General features: G+C 46.6%; 1 protein-coding gene across 5 annotated transcripts in view; it reads right to left on the bottom strand.

Moving 5' to 3' along the window:
- CTIF (cap binding complex dependent translation initiation factor) overlaps nucleotides 1–18,226 on the bottom strand; it is a 309,605-nt gene that overhangs the window by 191,645 nt on the left and 99,734 nt on the right. For all 5 annotated transcript variants that reach the window (XM_063077260.1, XM_063077263.1, XM_063077262.1 and 2 more), the window contains 3 exons: nucleotides 16,092–16,165; nucleotides 14,990–15,094; nucleotides 8,970–9,045 (listed from right to left, as the gene is read on the bottom strand). In XM_063077260.1, the coding sequence (XP_062933330.1) occupies nucleotides 8,970–9,045; nucleotides 14,990–15,094; nucleotides 16,092–16,165 (255 nt within the window). The remainder of the gene's footprint in view (nucleotides 1–8,969; nucleotides 9,046–14,989; nucleotides 15,095–16,091; nucleotides 16,166–18,226) is intronic.

Below are 18,226 nucleotides of genomic sequence, written 5' to 3'. Positions count from 1 at the left end.
ATAGAAGGAACAATCCCCTGAGATTGCATAGGACTGGATAAAGCTTGTTCCCCCCAGCCAGGGTGGAAATATCTCCTAATCCAAAGGGCATTGGGTAGCAGCCTCAGAAAGGTATTGATTCAGTAGTGGAGCAAAAGTCTAAACTTTAGCCTAGATGGTGACGACGCAGAGGCAGAGAGGGAGGCGCCAGACCCGGCACAGCCCTGTGAGTGACCCCCGGCCTGGCCCTGTTCGGGGGGCGGACACCCGCTCGGCTTCCACCTGCCCCACCGGGCCACTCACCGGCCCTGGGGCTGCCTCCATTTTCTCACGTGGTGGCAGCTCCGGCCCGGCTTGGCCAAGCCTGTCCTCCTCGCCCGGCTTGGCTCCTCACTGAACCTTCCCACTTGCTTGCCCCAGTGCGGGGCTTCCCGGGGCCTGCGGGCCAGCCTCCCCTCCCACTCCCTCCATGGTTCTCTGGCAGGGCTGGTGGCGTGGGGCATCCCCAGCCAGTGTCGGGAGGGCAAGGAAGTACGGGCTGGGCCAACTCTCACTCCACCGCACCCTGGGCTCCAGCCCCCGGTAAACTTCCTGTTACTGGGAGGCAGATACCATCTCTGTGGCCACCAGATCGGAAAAACGCCTAACCGATTTCTGGTTAGGAATAGTGTGGTCGGAGAGTTCCCACGTTCGCTTGAACCTGCCGGAGAGTTGACTGTGGGCGGGCACGGGACTCGGTCTGCACGGGGGGATTCAAAGGTGAACCGTGTGCTGCAGGCTCCTCCCCCAAGGAGCTCACGCTCTGGTGTGGGAGATAAGACAAGTACACAAATAACCTTGATACCAGGAGGAAGGTGATAAGTCCCGAGAAAGATCTACACAGTGCTACAAAGGCACCGAGAGTGACCGGTCGTCTGCGCCTAGCAGAAACCTGGTAGACTTCCTGGGCCAGGCGGTGCCGAGAAGAGTCTTGAAGGCCCAGCTGATAGATGAGGGCTGCAGAAGAAACATCCCAGCCCAGCCCAGTGCGCATGGAGCGGGGAGACGTCCGGCTAGGGAGGCGGAGACTCAACAGAAACCAGACACGTGGGGTCACCACTGCGTGATCCAACAGCCCGGGCCAGAGCGCACGGAACAGGGAGAAGTCCTGCACGGGAAGTGGAAGCTCAGCAGAGACCACACACCCTGTGGTACCGCCCCCATGATCCAGCAGCCCAGCAGAGTCCAAGCTGACCAGAGAAGTGGCTCCCCAGAGAGGCCCAAGACCCGCAGCAACCACACACAAGGCACTAGAGGCCAACTGAGCAGTCACAGAGGTAGCCATACCAAATTGGCAACCACAGCAACATCTTAGTTAGTCAATAGTCTCAAACCGGTGGACTGTGAAACCCCCTGCCACAATGAATAAACATAAAAAAAAAAGATACCAGAAATACAAAAAATCAAGAAAGTACACCACCCAAAATTAATAAATCTCAAACTCTAGATCCTATAGAACAAGAAGCCCTTGAAATGACTGACAAGGAATTTCGAGTGGTAATTCTAAGGAAACTGAATGAAATACAAGAATACTCAGCTAGACATCACGATGAAATGAGGAAAAGTATACAGGACCTGAAAGAGGAAATGTACAAGGAAATCAATGTCCTGAAAAAAAATGTAGCAGAACTTGCTGAACGGAAGAAATTATTCAGCGAAATAAATAACACAACGGAGAGTTTAACCAGCAGGCTTCTCAAAGTTGAAGAGAGAACCTCTGAACTTGAAGATGGGCTGTCTGAAATAACACAAAAAAAAAAAAAAAAAGAAAAGAAAAAGAAAAAAGAATCAAAGACATTGAAGAAAATCTGAGAGAGATATCAGACAACCTTAAGCGCTCAAATATCTGAGTCATGGGTATCCCAGAAGGGGAGGAAAACGGAGATTGCATTGAAAACATAGTCAACAAAATAGTGGCAGAAAACTTCCCAGGTATAGGAAAAATCACAGATCTTCATATCCGGAAGCTCAACGATCTCCAACCGTATTCAACCCAAAAAGGCCTTCTCCAACACATGTTATAGTCAAATTGACAAAACTCAGAGACAAAGAGAGAATCTTAAAAGCTGCAAGAGAGAAGTGTCAAATCACCTATAAGGGAGCCCCAATCAGGCTAACATCAGACTTTTCATCACAAACCCTAAAAGCTAGAAAGGAATGGGATGATATATTCAAAATACTAAAAGACAAAGATTGCCAGCCAAGAATACTCTACCCGGCAAGGCTATCCTTCCGAAATGAAGGGCAAATAGTATATTTCTCAGACAAACAAAAACTGCGTGAGTTCACTACCACACGACCACCCTTACAAGAAATTCTCAAGGGAGTACTGGGTTTGGTTCCTGAGAAATAACTACCACTGCCATAAAAACCCAAGAAAAATCAAAACCCACTAGTATAATAAAAATGGCATTCATGAAGAGAAAACAAACAAACAAAAACGCTATTTACAACCTAAGGAACCAACAAACACAGAAACCAAACAGTAAATCAGAAAGCAAGGAACAAAAGACACCTAAGACAACCAAACAACCAATAAAATGCTAGGAATAAATCAACACCTTTCAATAACAACTCTTAATGTAAAAGGCTTAAATTCCCCAATCAAAAGACACAGACTGGCTGACTGGATTAAAAAGGAGGACCCAACTATATGCTGCCTACAAGAGACCCACCTCACCCATAGATTCACATAGACTAAGAGTGAAAGGATGGAAAAAGATTTACCATGCAAACAGAAAAGAAAAACGAGCTGGAGTAGCTATTCTTATATCTGACAAAATAGACTTTAAACTAAAAACCATAAAAAGAGACAATGAGGGACACTACTTAATGATAAAAGGACTGATCCATCAAGAAGACATAACAATCATAAATATGTATGCACCCAATGTTGGAGCAGCCAGATTCATAAAACAAACTCTATTAGACCTAAAGAAGGAAATAGACACTAATACTGTAATAGTAGGGGACCTGAACACCCCACTGTCAATATTGGACAGATCATCTAGGCAAAGAATCAGCAGAGAAACACAAGATCTAAACAATACTCTAGACCAATTGGAATTGGCAGATATCTACAGAACATTCCATCCAACAACCTCAGAATATTCATTCTTCTCATCAGCACATGGATCATTCTCCAGGATAGATCACATATTAGGTGACAAATCAAGTCTCAATAAATTCAAAAAAATTGGAATTATCCCATGTATTTTCTCAGACCACAATGGATTAAAACTAGAAATTAATAACAAATGAAACTCTGGAAACTATACAAACACATGGAAATTAAACAGCATTCTACTTAATGACATATGGGTCCAAGAAGAAATCAAGCAGGAAATCAAAAAATTTATTGAAACTAATGAAAATAATGATACATCATCCCAAAACCTGTGGGATACTGCAAAAGCAGTATTAAGGGGGAAATTTGTTGCATTAAATGCTCACCTCAGAAGAATGGAAAGATGGCAAGTGAACAACCTAACACTTCACCTTAAAGAACTAGAAAAACAAGAACAATCCAATCCTAAAGTTAGCAGACGGAAAGAAATCATTAAGATCAGAGCAGAACTTAAGGAAATTGAAACAAACAAACAAACAAAAAATACAAAGGATCAATGAATCAAAAAGTTAGTTTTTTGAAAAGATAAATAAAATTGACAAACCATTAGCATGGCTAACAAAAAAAAAAGAAGAGAGAAGATTCAAATAACAAAAATTAGAAATGAAAAAGGCGATATTACAACTGATTCATCTGAAATACAAGGAATCATTTGAGACTACTATAAACAACTATAAGCCAACAAATTTGAAAATCTGGAGGAAATGGATAAATTTCTGGACACACACAAGCTCCCAAAACTGAACCATGAAGACATGGAAAATTTGAACAGACCAATAACAATAAAGGAGATTGAAGCTATTATCAGAAGGCTCCCAACAAAGAAAAGCCCAGGGCCAGATGGATTCACAGCAGAATTTTACCAAACATTCAAAGAGGAATTGACACCGATTCTTTACAAACTATTCCAAAAGATTGAAACGGACGCAAATCTCCCAAACTCATTCTATGAAGCAAACATCATCCTGATACCAAAACCAGGTAAAGATACAACCAAAAAAGAAAACTACAGGCCGATATCCTTGATGAATATAGATGCAAAAATCCTCACTAAAATACTAGCAAGCAGAATACAGCAACACATACGTAAAATTATTCACCACGATCAAGTGGGATTCATCCCAGGGATGCAAGGTTGCTTCAGCATATGCAAATCAATAAGTGTGATACACCATATTAATAAAATCAAACACAAGGACCATATGATCATCTCTATACAGGCTGAAAAAGCATTTGATAAAATTCAACATTCATTCATGACAAAGACCCTCTATAAGTTAGGTATAGAGGGAAAGTATCTCAACATAATTAAAGTCATATATGATAAACCCACTACCAATATCATCCTGAATGGGGAAGAGCTGAAAGCTTTTCCTTTAAGAACAGGCACTAGACAAGGATGCCCACTCTCACCACTCCCATTCAACATAGTGTTGGAAGTACTAGCCAGAGCAATCAGAGAAGAGAAGGAAATAAAGGGCATCCAGATTGGAAAAGATGAAGTCAAACTGTCCCTGTTTGCAGATGACATGATCCTATATATCGAACAGCCTAAAACCTCTCCAAAAACCTCTTGGAATTGATAAATGATTTCAGCGCAGTAGCAGGATACAAAATCAACACACAAAAATCAGTAGCATTTCTGTTCTCCAATAGTGAACATGCAGAAAGAGAAATCAAGAAAGCCTGCCCATTTACAATAGCCACCAAAAAAGTAAAATACTTAGGAATTGAGTTAACCAAGGATGTGAAAAATCTCTATAATGAGAACTACAAACCACTGCTGAGAGAAATTAGAGAGGATACAAGAAGATGGAAAGATATCCCATGCTCTTGGATTGGAAGAATCAACATAGTGAAAATGTCTTACTACCCAAAGTGATATACAAATTGAATGCAATCCCCATCAAAATTCCAAAGACATTTTTCTCAGAAATGGAAAGAACTATCCAGACATTTATATAGAATAACAAAAGACCACACATAGCCAAAGCAATGCTGAGCAAAAAAAATAAAGCTGGAGGCATAACACTACCTGACTTTAAGCTATACTACAAAGCTATAATAACCAAAACAGTATGGTACTGGCATAAAAACAGACACACTGATCAATGGAATAGAATAGAGAATCCAGAAATCAACCCACACATTTACTGTCATCTGATCTTTGACAAAGGCACCAAGCCTATTCGCTGGGGAAGGGACTGCCTCTTCAGCAAATGGTGCTGGGATAACTGGATATCCATATGCAGGAGAATGAAACTAGACCCATAGCTCTCACCATATACTAAAATCAACTCAAAATGGATTAAGGATTTAAATATACACCCTGAAACAATAAAACTTCTTAAAGAAAACATAGGAGAAACACTTCAGGAAATAGGACTGGACACAGACTTCATGAATATGACCCCAAAAGCGCGGGCAACCGAAGGAAAAATAAACAAATGGGATTATATCAAACTAAAGAGCTTCTGCACAGCAAAAGAAACAATTAACAGAGTTAAAAGACAACCAACAGAGTGGGAGAAAATATTTGCAAATTATACATCTGACAAAGGATTAATATCCAGAATATATAGGAACTCAAACAACTTTACAAGGAAAAAACAAGCAACCCAATTAAAAAATGGGCAAAAGAGCTAAGTAGGCATTTCTCTAAGGAAGATATACAAATGACCAACAGACATATGAAGAAATGCTCAACATCACTCAGCATCCGGGAAATGCAAATCAAAACCACATTGAGATACCATCTAACCCCAGTTAGGATGGCTAAAATCCAAAAGACTCTGAACGATAAATGCTGGCGAGGTTGTGGAGAAAAAGGAACTCTCATACATTGTTGGTGGGACTGCAAAATGGTGCAGCCTCTATGGAAAATGGTATGGAGGTTCCTCAAACAATTGCAGATAGATCTACCATATGACCCAGCTATCCCACTGCTTGGTGTATACCCAGAGGAATGGAAATCAGGAAGTCGAAGGTATACCTGTTCCCCAATGTTCATTGCAGCACTCTTTACAGTAGCCAAGAGTTGGAACCAGCCCAAATGTCCATCATCGGATGAGTGGATACGGAAGATGTGGTACATCTACACAATGGAATACTACTCAGCTATAAAAACGAATGAAATACTGCCATTTTGCAACAACATGGATGGACCTTGAGAGAATTATGTTAAGTGAAATGAGTCAGGCACAGAAAGAGAAATACCACATGTTCTCACTTATTGGTGGGAGCTAAAAATTAATATATAAATTCACACACACACACACACACACACACACACACACACACACACACAAACCGGGGGGGGGGGGGAAGAAGATATAACAACCACAATTACTTGAAGTTGAAGTTGATACAGCAAGCAAACAGAAAGGACATTATTGTGGGGGAGGGAGGAGAGGGATGAGGGAGGGAGGTTTTGGTAAGTGGCAACAATAATCAACCACAATGTATATCAACAAAATAAAAGTTAAAAAAATAAAAAATAAATAAAATAAATAAACTTTAGACTAAAGTCTTCCCATCCTAACAAAGCTTAAAAGCAAGTCCTGAAGGGATCAAACTATTGGAAGTCAATTAACTGTGTTCCAGAACAAAGCCCAAAATATTTAAAGGAATTAAAAAAAAAAATTCAGCACTTAATAATGGAAAATTCCTGACAGCTGGCCTCTATTATAAAATTCCCAGGCATGCAAAGAGAAATATGGCCCATAACCAGCAGAAAAATCAATTACAATTGACCCTTGAACGTGGGGGTCAAGGGCACGAACCCCACACACAGTCAAAAATCAGTGTATGACTTTCCCCTGGTCATGGCTGCACCATACCACATGACCCAGACTGGGAGTGGGTGGGTAGTAGTAAAGTCCTTAACAACTAATAGCCTACCAATAGTCTACTGTTATGTAGGCTACTTAACTGTTTGGTTAGGTATGTCATGCATTCATGACATACCTAACCTAAAATTTTCCAATACAGTTATTGAAAAAAATCCATATATAAGTGGACTCACACAGTCCAAACTCATGTTGTTCAAGGGTTTGTTGTAATAGAAAAAACTCTGAAATGACATGAATGACAGAATTAGCAAAGAAAGACATTAAAACAGCTATTTGATATAGGTTCCATCTGCTCAAGAAGATAGGAGAAAGCATGAGAAGTGGAAGATGTTTTTAAAAGATCCACAGTGAACTTCTAGAGATGAAAAATACAATATCTGAGTTGAAAAAATATTGGATGCAATTAACAGCATATTATAAACTGCAAGAAAAGATTAATGAACTTGAAGACATAGCAATAGAAACTATACAAAATAAAACACAGAGAGGAAAAAGAGACTTTAAAAAACCAAGCAGAGCTCTGGTGAGCCACTGGAAATATGAAGAATCTCAGCATACCTATAATTGGACCCCCAGGGTGCAAGGAAGGGCAGAGGAATGATGGTTGAATATTTTCCAAATTTGATATAACTACAAACCTACAGATCCAGGACACTCAATGAACCCCAAGTGGGAGAAACATGAAGAAAAACGACACCAAAGCACATCATGACCAAACTGCTGAGGCCTTAACCGTACACACTATCATTTCTCATTGATAGAACCAAGACGTGAACAGAGAAGAAACAGTGGGAAAGGCACCAGGAAGAGATGAAAAGATGGAGGCAAAATAGCAAGAGAGATTCAGGAGAGAGAAGGGCAGGGCAGCTGTAGTGGATTGAGTTATGTCCCCCCAGAACTCATTGGAGCTGGAACTGTTTTCCCCAAGTGTTATGTATTAGAAATTCAGCCCCCGCTGTGAATGTTACGAGGTTGGGAAATCCTATTACAGTAATTGAAAGGTGGAGCCTTGAAGAGGTGATTGGATTATAGGACTGTGCTGTAGTGAATGGATTAAAAACGGTGGTCAGGGGTGTGGTTCTGAGGGCTTTAAAAGAGAGTCTGTCTTTCTCCTTTTGCTGCTCTCTCTGCTTCCACCACCTTGCAATGTGAGACCCCTGGGTCACTGTTGCCACCACCAGATGGACCTTGGACTTCCCAGCTTCAGAAACTGTAAGCAATAAATGTCATTTTTCTTTATACATCACCCAGATCCAGGTATTTTGTTATAAGCCACACAAAATGGACTAATACAGCAGCACGGTGGCATGGTGGCAGGTCCCTAGCTGTGGTGGCTCAGTCACTTCAGAGGGTCTTGCTGCCTTTACTCCCCTGCAGTAGGCCCAACCCCAGCTCCATCCCTGGGAGCAGCCAGATTTCTCTTATTTCCACCAAAAGCTGAGCACCATGAGCATCTAGAAACCTGGATACACTGTATCTTTGCTGAGTGAATCCTCTTTGTCCTGGAACCTGGTCCGACTTCAGGAAAAAAAAACCCAATCAGTGACAAAATCAGCGAGTGAGGCAGACACTGGAGGCTGGCAGGGTAATTCCACTTTTCAAAAGCCTAAAGATAGCCCCGACCACATGAGAGACCCCAGCATCCCTGCCAGTCCCATCTGAACACACCACAGGACCCCTCACTTGCAGAGGTTTCGGGTCAAGGGACAAAAACTTCCAAGGTTGTGGAGTTGCCAGGGCACGGCCCATTTCACCTCTAGGGAATGCCAGGCCAAGAGTGGGCAGCCACACACCGTCATAGTGGGACACCCTGGACCACAGCAGGTACCCACCCTGCCCACCCCACTGCTCTCCATGCAGTCACACCCATTCCCAGAGCAAGAGGCCAGCAGGAGGACTTAGGCCCTGGGCAGGCAGAGGATAGGGACTTCAAAAGGAGGAGGTGGTATTGGAGAATCTGCCCCAGCACCTACCTGCCAGGCCGGGAGGACTTTCTCAATGTCATTCAGGTTGATACTGTCCCCATCTTCCAGCTTCCCTTTTCCACACCTGGGCCAGAAAAGACAGAAGGGCATTGAAAGGAAGGCTCATTCATGCATCCTGTCCCAGCCCGGCCAGCAGGAGAGGAGGGACAGTCAGGAGACACCTGGTCCTGCCCTCTCTCAAGGACTTCAGAATTAGCTGTCCCACTCAGAGGAAATGGCCCTGGAGATGCGGGCCCCTCTACCCTAACGCAACATCCAACCACTAGGGTGATGAGAAAGGAACCAGAGTTCCCCTTGACCCTTTCAGGCAAAGAAGCTAAGCTCCTTGCTGATGGATACCCTAAAGCCTGTCACAATTCCTGCAGAAGCTCATCGATCTGGCCCCATCACACCAAAAGGAAAAATCAGTGAACAGAGAGACCAAGGAACTTCATCAAGGTCCCATAGGTTGTCAGGAACTGGCAGAAAGCCCTGTGGGGCTTCCTTCCTCCTTGGCTTGACTTTGGGCCAGTCTAGCAAGCCTGCTCAAATATTGTATGCTTTTCCTTCATGTCCTTTGGGGGGTCAGGGTCAGGGGAGGGGGTGGGGGGCTGCCCTCAGGCCAGGAATGCTGGCCCCAATTCACTGGCCAAAGGTCTGTTTCTTTTGCATATTTAAGGGTGCAGATTCTGGAAGCAGATTGCAGGGTTTGAGCTCCAGCTGCAACCCTTACTATGTGGGTGACCCTATGCAATCTCTTATCCTCTCTGTACTTCAGTTTCCTCTGGCCCTAAAAAAAGAAACTGAGGAAAAATACATAAAACAAAGAGTGTTTAGGGCCAAGATTGAGGACTACAGCTTGGGAAGACACAAATTCAAGGTGTCTTAAAACTGTGCTCCGTCCAGCAGCAGTTACAAACTGATTTTTAAAGGGAGAAAGGGAGAAGTTAAGGGGTGGTTCCAAAGTTGTTTACCGAGGATTTACCTTGGCGCACTGAAATACCACGAGCTACTGATTGGTTACACATTGCTCTTTGTACCTCGAATTCCAGGAACATTGCAACAAAAAATGAGAGTGACATTGTACAACTAGTGATAACATTTGGGTAACCTATACTCATCGGCGATAGCACTTAGTCTGGAAACTGCCACTAGAACATGCTTTTTACTAGTTATGCCAGACAAGGGAGACGGAGACGTGACCGAAGCCCCATGCCCATATCTCTGTGGACCTGTTAACAGACCTCGCCTTCCCTCGACTGCTCTAAGCCACTTTTTTTCTCATTTCTCACCTATAAAATGGGGATAATAATAGTGCCTAACATCATAAGATGGTTAGAGGATTAAATGAGTTAACATATCTAAGTGCTCAGATGCTAAGAACTGTGCCTGGCACATAGTAAACATTATATATAATAGTAATGGTGAATGCAAGTAATAATGAAATAAAGTTATAATAAAATAAAGAACAAGGTAAGTATATCGCTACTACCAGGACTACTTCTACCATGACTGTTGTCTACTGGGGCAGAGAGGGCTCGAGCAAGGTCATTGGTTAAGAGCATAGACTCTGGAGCCAAACCAGCCTCATGCAAGGTATTCCATTTCTGAGTCTCCTAGTTTCCCCACCTGTCACAGTGAAGGCTGGTAACTGCTCCTACCTCTCTGGGTTGTGGTGAGTTTTAAATAACACGAGGCAAGCGACTTAGATCAGGGATCGGCACATGGCCAGTGCACAGTAGTACTATTAGTTACTACTATTAGTAGTCGTACTGACTGAGGGGTGGTGAAGGATGTTCAATGAATTAGTGGTAGAATCTTCAACCTGCAGAGTTAATGCAAATCTCAAATTTCAGAGTAATTAGTTCATTCGCTTAAACGTTTACCAAGCATCTCTTCTGTTTGGGGCCCTGGCAAAAAAAAGAAATCAGGTGTGGTTGCTGCCATCATCAGCTCATAGCTCTCAGGAGAGCAAGTCCTAAACTCATCTCACGGAGCCATCAGCCTGGGCACCACTAGGGGGCAGCATGGGATAAGTCTCACAAGAGTCCTAGGGACACAGGAGCCCTGGAGGAAAAGACGCTGGCAGCAAACCCAGCAAAGGCTTGGGCAGAAGAGAAGAACCAGGGTACCCTTCAAGCCCCCTGCATTTGACCGTTCATTTCTTCATTCACTAAACTCTTCTGTGCCAGGCCCGGGCTGCGGACTGGGCCCCTGGTACAAACAGTGCTCGACACTGGACCTCCATATCTGTGGGAGAGTCAGCCCCTACAACACAGTGGCCAGAGCTCCGTCAGGGATCAGAGAGGGCGCCTCAGGTACCCAGAGAGGTCTTGGGCAGAGGGTGGGAGGGAGGTGGGACATGAGCTGGCCGAGCACAGGGATTTTGAAGAATGTCCCAGGCAGAGGGAGTAGCAAGGCCTGGATCTAAGAGCAAATGTGTAGCGAGCAGGGACCTGGAGCACGTGGGGGCGGGCGCACCAGGGGCAAGGCAGAGGTGAGGGCTTCAAGAGCAGCTCAGGTCTGAGAGGTGGAGCTGGGATGGAATAACAGGGTCGCTGTAAGGAGGGGACAAGAGGTGTGAGAGAAAAGAGGAAAAGTCGACCCCCCACGCTCCATTCACCTTCCGTGAGGTGCAGGTCTACAGAGGAGGTGGGGGAAGGCCTGGAACTTCCAACCATATCTAAACTAATAAACTGCCTTATAGAGACAGGCTGGCCCACGAATACACCAACTGTGTGTAGTCAGCTGTGTTCTACATGTGCCATGGCTGTGTGGGAGGAGGACCCCGGGGACTAGGCCTGACTGGAATGGCTGACATCCCCTCACCTATATCACTTGTGGGCAAAACACACCTCAGGACTCTGCAGCATGCACTGAGCTCCCAGCACACACCGGGCACAACACAGGCACGGCCTTTGGGTCTTACCTCAAGCAGCCCCTAGGGTTGGTCAGTGGATGGTGTGCAGTGGAGGGGCTGCTGTCCTCCAGACCCACCCTGGTCAGGGCTCAGAACTCCCTGTAGGGCTGCAGGTTTGGAGGGCAGAAGGTGGGTACAGACCAGCTGAGTCACTGCTGCCAACAGGGTTGCCAAGGCAACAGCCTTCTCCGATTTCTGTCCCTCCATGGAAACACAGGCTGCAGGGAGCCTTGGCAACCAAGTGGTACTCTGCTTCTGAGTACATCTGCAGCAGTTGTCCCCCACTGTGGCTGGACTGTAAGGTGGACATAGTTCCTAGACTAGCCATGAGATGGCCACAGGACACTGCACCCAGATGCCCCAGGAACCCAGGAGTGACAGGATTTGGCCACAGAGCCAGCTCTCCATGATGGATCCCAGACAACTCTCAGCAAATCTGGCAGGCTCCTGGTCAGTGGGTGAACCTGGCTGAGGAATTCTGTCCCACAGCTGCTGAGTGGGTGTGGCCAGCTACTCTGGCTTCCAAAGGGACAGTCCCCTCAGCACAAGGGAAATATTTCCTCCCCTGGATAGTCATTTATTACTACTGCCAAATAGCATTTTGATTATGAAGTTAATCTCTGTGAGCTGGTGCAGACACCTCTGGAAAGCTTGATCAGCAAGCATTCCCCATCAGACACCCGTAGTCAGTATGGCAGCACCAGTACTTCAGTCTCCTGGGCCTTGGTTTCCCCATTGGTTTCACCAACTATGTGCTCCCAGGGGCACAGGTGAAGTTGGAGCTGCCCAGGAAAATGCTGTCTCTCTCCTGAAGCCTTCCCCAGACGGTTCATCCCCCCCAAAATGCTCTTTTCTGACCCCTTTCACATTTACTTTATTTAATCCCACACCTGGCATCTTATTTTATACTGCATACTCTCCAAATGTCTATGCCACATAGCTTAGTCATTTTTTTTCCTACACAGTCTCAGTCATGAATGGGTTTGGGTCTCCTTTTCCCAGTAGATTGAACAGTATAATGGGAGTGTGTGTATTTTCCTTATGGTACCTACAGGAGGCCACGGCAGGTCTGTTGACAGACTGGCTACACTGGGCTTCAGAAAAGTGAAATACTCCTCCTGTTCCATGGCCTTCCCCAAGCTCCAACCTGCTCCTACACCAGGGCTGATGGGAAACATCACCTCTGCTGAAAACCTGTTCCTGAACTTTGCCTGCTGAGTGAAGGTCGTCCTTCCTAAACACAGTGTGTGGAGAGCCAGCCCTGAGCAGCATGGCAGCTTGGAAGAGACGTGGCCTCCTCGCTGTTGAAAGAGGGAGATGAGCAGGCAGTGGGGGGCGTGGTGTGAGGCAGGCTCGGGAGCCCCCCGCTGTGTCTCTCCTTTGCTCTATCTCCTTCTAACAGGGTGCCTCCACACTCAAAGCCATCTCCCCTCTCCACGCAAAGAAGAATGGAACCCACAACAGGCAGGACAAGGAACAAAGGAGAGGGGGTAAGAGGCTGGGGTCTCCAGGGAGGGTCCAATACAAGTGATGAGCCTCTCCCCAGAAAAACACACATGTGCACACGGTGTGCATAAAATTGTAAGGGGGTTAAGGACACCCTGGTGTAATGTTCTGTGCACTGGATGGTGGCAGAAGGCCTGGCCTTCGTTAAACCATGGCTGTTCTGCTTGTGCAAGTCACTGTGCTTCCCAGTGTCTCTTCTGTCCCCATCTCTAACATGGGGATGAGACCAGCAGCTCCCCCCACGGTTGTTCTCATAACATTACAGTGAGGACATGTGAGATGCAGGAAAGTGTCCAATAATGGCAGTTATGTTTCGATCTGAAGCAACAAGGAGAGGAGAGTGGGCAGGAAAGGATTGGAAGGAAAAATAAAAATTAAAAACTAACAAACAGAAAAACAACATACAAGTGTTGATGAAGATGTGGAAAAATCAGAACCTTTGTATATTACTGGTGGGAATGTAAAATATTAAGTCATTGTGGAAAACAGCTTGGCAGTTCCTCAAAAAGTGAAGCATAGAATTATCATATGACCCAGAAATTCCACCCCTAAGTATATACCAGAAGAATTTAAGGCAGATACGTGCACACAAGTGTTCTTAGTAGTGTTCTACACAACAGTCAAAATGTGGAAGCAACCCAAATATTCGTCAACAGATGAGTGGGTAAACAAACTGTGCTCTAGCCATATAATGGAATATTATTTGGCCAGGAAAAGTACTGATACATGCTACAAAGTAGATGAACCTCAAAAACATTATGCCAAGTGATAGAAGTCAGACACAAAGGGCCACATATGATTCCATTTCTATAAGTATCTAGAACAAGTAAATTCACAGAAATGGAAAGCAGATTGGTGGTTGCCAGGGGCTGGGGGTGGAGGTGGGGATGAGGGTGGGATGAAATGGGGAATAATTGCTTAATGGGTATGTGTTTTATACTGGGGTGATGGAAATATTTCGGAACTAGATGGAGGTGGTAGTTGCACAACATTGTGAATGTACTAAACGCCCTTGAATTGTACACTTTGAAATGGTTAATTTTATGTTATGTGAATTTTACCTCAATAAAAATTATTAAAAACTGTTAAAAAAGCATTCTTGTCCTGAGAGCAGCCCAGGTTTTGATGCCATCTTTTAAAAGGGACGACAACACTGATAGTGAAGTCAATAGAGGGTGGGACCAGCCAGTGTAGAGTCAGCCCCTGCACCAGCAGTTCCCAAGGTGTGACTGGTCCCCGGACCACCCTGACCTAGTGAGTCAGAGACTCTGGGGTGGGCCCAGCCACCTGTGTTCTAACAAACCCCCCCAGGTGACTGATGCTCATGTTTGAGACCCACAGGACTGGATTACTGACAAGAGGGGCCACTGTGGGTGGTCAGGAGCAGGCAGTATGGGCTGGAGGGGGCCAGGCAGGGAAAGGTGGAGGGATACCAGACAGAAGCCCGTGAGCCTGCAGTTCTGGGGTGGAGACATTAGCCACCTGTGTGTCCCCGGAGCAGCAGGACAGCCTCCCAGCCAAGGCAAAGGTCCCTATTCAGGTATAGCCATTCCCATCCCCCACCCCACCCCATCCCTGTGAAAGAGCCCTGGCCGCCCCTTACCCTTCACGGTCGATGTGTGGCAGGGGCTGCTTGGGCATGTGGCGGAGCTTCCGGTGGAACTGGGTGAAGTCCAGCTTTTCCGGCTGCAGGTCCCAGGTGGCACCACTAGAGGGACAGGGAGGGTGAGAAATGTGAGGCAAGGGGGAGACTAGCGAGCTACTGATGGGACCGGACACCAGGCAGGCAGGGGACGGCGCCCACCACCAAGGACAGGGCTGGGCAGGGACACCCCCACTCAGAGTGGAGCCTGAGGTGTCAAACCTTCTCAGTCCTGCCGTATGAAAATGCATGCTTATAAAACTCTAGCATGGCCTGGTGCCTACTCAATGGCGGCCCCTATGACACTTCCAAGTCTGTTCTCACGCCTGCTTTGGGGGAAGGCTGGAGAGGGCAAGGTGGCCAGAAACCTGTCACTAGAGCCCCTGACACGCAGCTCAAAATGGCGACCAGCGTCTCTGAGGCAGCAGAGGCACACGGGCGGGAAGCAGGGTTCCCACAGGTCGAGTCCCCAGAGACCTTCCACACTGGGCAAGTCCAAGCCCCAGCGGGGCTGTGCCTGGAGCCCGCCAGATGGGGACAGAGTTGGGCTAAGGGACCACCCCAGCCAGGGCCTAAGGCCGCCACTCCCCACAGGAGTAGTGGACACCAGGGCAGAAGCCCATCGGCAAACGCTTCAGGACAAGTCCCACGTCCTGAGGAACCTTGGTCAATATCAGAGGCCAGTCAGGAAGCTTCTAGCGTCTGAAGCCCATGACCCTCAGGTGGCAGGGCCTGGGGTGTGCAGCCTCAGTGCCGTGTCATCTCCCAGTCACCCCCGCTGCTTTCTCTCCTTTCTCTCCCTCTCCCCTTCATTGGGCTCTCTTTCCATCTTCCTGTCCCCTCACCCTCTCTTCTCCCCCCCCCCCAGTGGCACTTGCTGCCTTGTTTTCCTCTGCTGGGCTCCCTGCCTCTTCTCTCTGACCTCCCTCCTCTTCAGCCTCCTCCTTCTACTCCACCCCTCTTTGTTTCTGTCTACTTCTTGATCAGCAAACGACTGGCATTTAGACACTTAGCCCCAGGGCAGGAGGATAAGCGAGCCAGGAGAGGAGGAGGAGCAAGTTACCTGAAGGAATCAAAGGTGTTGGCAGCCCAGATGTCGGTGCCCAGCATGTCCAGAGAGCTGTCTTTGCTGCCATTCTGGAAGAGATGGGGGGAAAGGGCTTCTGTTATTTGCTCGGTCAGGAGGCTGGAACAAGCAGGTGGAGAGGGTAGCAGAGGCCCTCCCTGTACCCTCGGGTGGTCATCCTGGGCAGCTCAGAGGCTGGAGGGAGCACCGGCTGGTGCACACAGTGAGAGTCAGGAGGAGTCTGCTGTAGACTCCTCATTTCGGTGGTATTTTAAAGAGATGCACAGTCAGGTACAGAAATGGCCCAGGTCTCTGCTGCCTCCTGCCCTTGGCTCTCTGCTGAAAGCCTCCACACCAAGCAGGGGCTCTGTACAACCCTCTGATGGGCCACCACCACCTCTACCAGCCCGATGGCAGTGGCTGTTGCCCAGGCAGGGGCTCTGCAGATGCAGGCACACTGTAGGGTCCATGCAGGGGTTGACCTCCTTTGGAGTTAAGCCCTGCTCCTTGAGAAGCCCACACTGACCAAGGCTGCACTGAATTTTTCACCAAGTCAACCTGCTCTAGTCTTCATGCTCCAATGTTTCCTACACAAACCACCCTGTAGACAGAAAACTCTTTACTCAGTGCAGCTGCTATGATTTGGTTTCTCTGCCCTTTGGTTGGCGATCTCTTCAACAGATTCTCCAACTCCTGACTTCACTCCCAATGCCCTTCATTCCTCCTTACATTCAGTCTGGTTTCCATCATCACATTCTTTAAAAACAATACTTTCACATCCACTCAAGCCGAGCATGTGCATGCCTTAGGACCCAGGAATTCACGCCAGGTATAAAAACAACAGAAAGGTATAGAGTAGCACTATTCGTAATAGTGAAAACTACCCAAATGCCTGTCAACACTTGACCAGATAAATAAATTGGGGTTGGTCCACACATTAAAATATTACACAGTGGTGAGAATAAACAAATTAAAACAACATGCGACAACATAAACAAATCTCACAAACATAATGTGGAACAGAAGGATCCAGACACAAAAGAAATTCAACTTATATAAAGTTCAAGAACAGGCAAACTAATCTATGGTGACAGAACTCAGACAGTAACCGGAAGGGGACACCAGGAGAGACCTTCCTTCTATCAACCAACCCACACAGGGGTCAGACCCCTTGCCTCCTGAGATGATGGCCCCTTCCCCAGGCCTCGAAGATAATTACCAGTGGGGGTAGCTGTTCAAGACGACTTGTAAAGCTAAGATCAAAAAAATCAAGTGAGCAAACAGTCTTTGCTTCCGAAGCACCTGTCCCAGATCTCACCCAGCAAGAAGTTCATTTTCCTCCTTCAGACCATCAACACGAAGTCTCTGTCTCTTGCTGCAAGCGTCTTCCCTAATCCCTGACTCACTAAACACCCGGCTTACTCTGGCACCTCCAAACTCAGCGTAAGTGAACCATTACTTTGTCATCGCTTTTATAAGAATTCAGATCTCCCCAAGTAGATTTTAAGCTCCTCGATTACAGCTACCTTTCTCTTCTTGTGCCCCCACAGTGGCCAAAGTAGGCACACAGTAGGTCCACCTCTGATGCCTGCCAATTAATTAAAGAGACTCTACTCTGTAACTGGAGAGGCACAGCCTCTGTGTCTGAAAGATTGATTTACAGATTACGATGTCAAGATCAATTTACTATCCTAGGATTCAAGGCCCCTAAAGAGTGGGAAATGTGGGTGGAGAGAAAACAACTACATATGGGGGACAAGAAGGTCATGGCCAAACCTACAAGTGCAAAGCATCTCCCAGGGAAGAGAGTAATTCACCTTGAAGGAAGTTCAAGGGCGGTGCAGATGGGCATATAAATCTCCCTCCTGGGCTGGAGGATGGCTTTTCAGTCATGACTCCTCAAATGGCAGGTACAGGGGACAGGTTCTGGTGACAGTCAGTGTCAGCACCTGTGTCAGGTGCTGAGGGCCCTTCATGGACAGTTGGCAGGAACACCTCAGCCTGGAAGAGGGGACCCTACCCTCAGGTGAAGGGAGGCAGCTGGGGCATCTCAGACTCAGGCACTAGCCTCTTCTGAAGCAGCATCTCTGGCAGGGGGACCTGCGGATCTCTGGACCCCTAGATTTTGGGGG

This window comes from Cynocephalus volans, chromosome 13 (assembly GCF_027409185.1).
Source record: "Cynocephalus volans isolate mCynVol1 chromosome 13, mCynVol1.pri, whole genome shotgun sequence".
NCBI classification, from domain to species: Eukaryota; Metazoa; Chordata; class Mammalia; order Dermoptera; family Cynocephalidae; genus Cynocephalus; species Cynocephalus volans.
The sequence above is the reverse complement of the archived record's forward strand: the minus strand, read 5'-3'. Positions and strand labels throughout refer to the sequence as shown.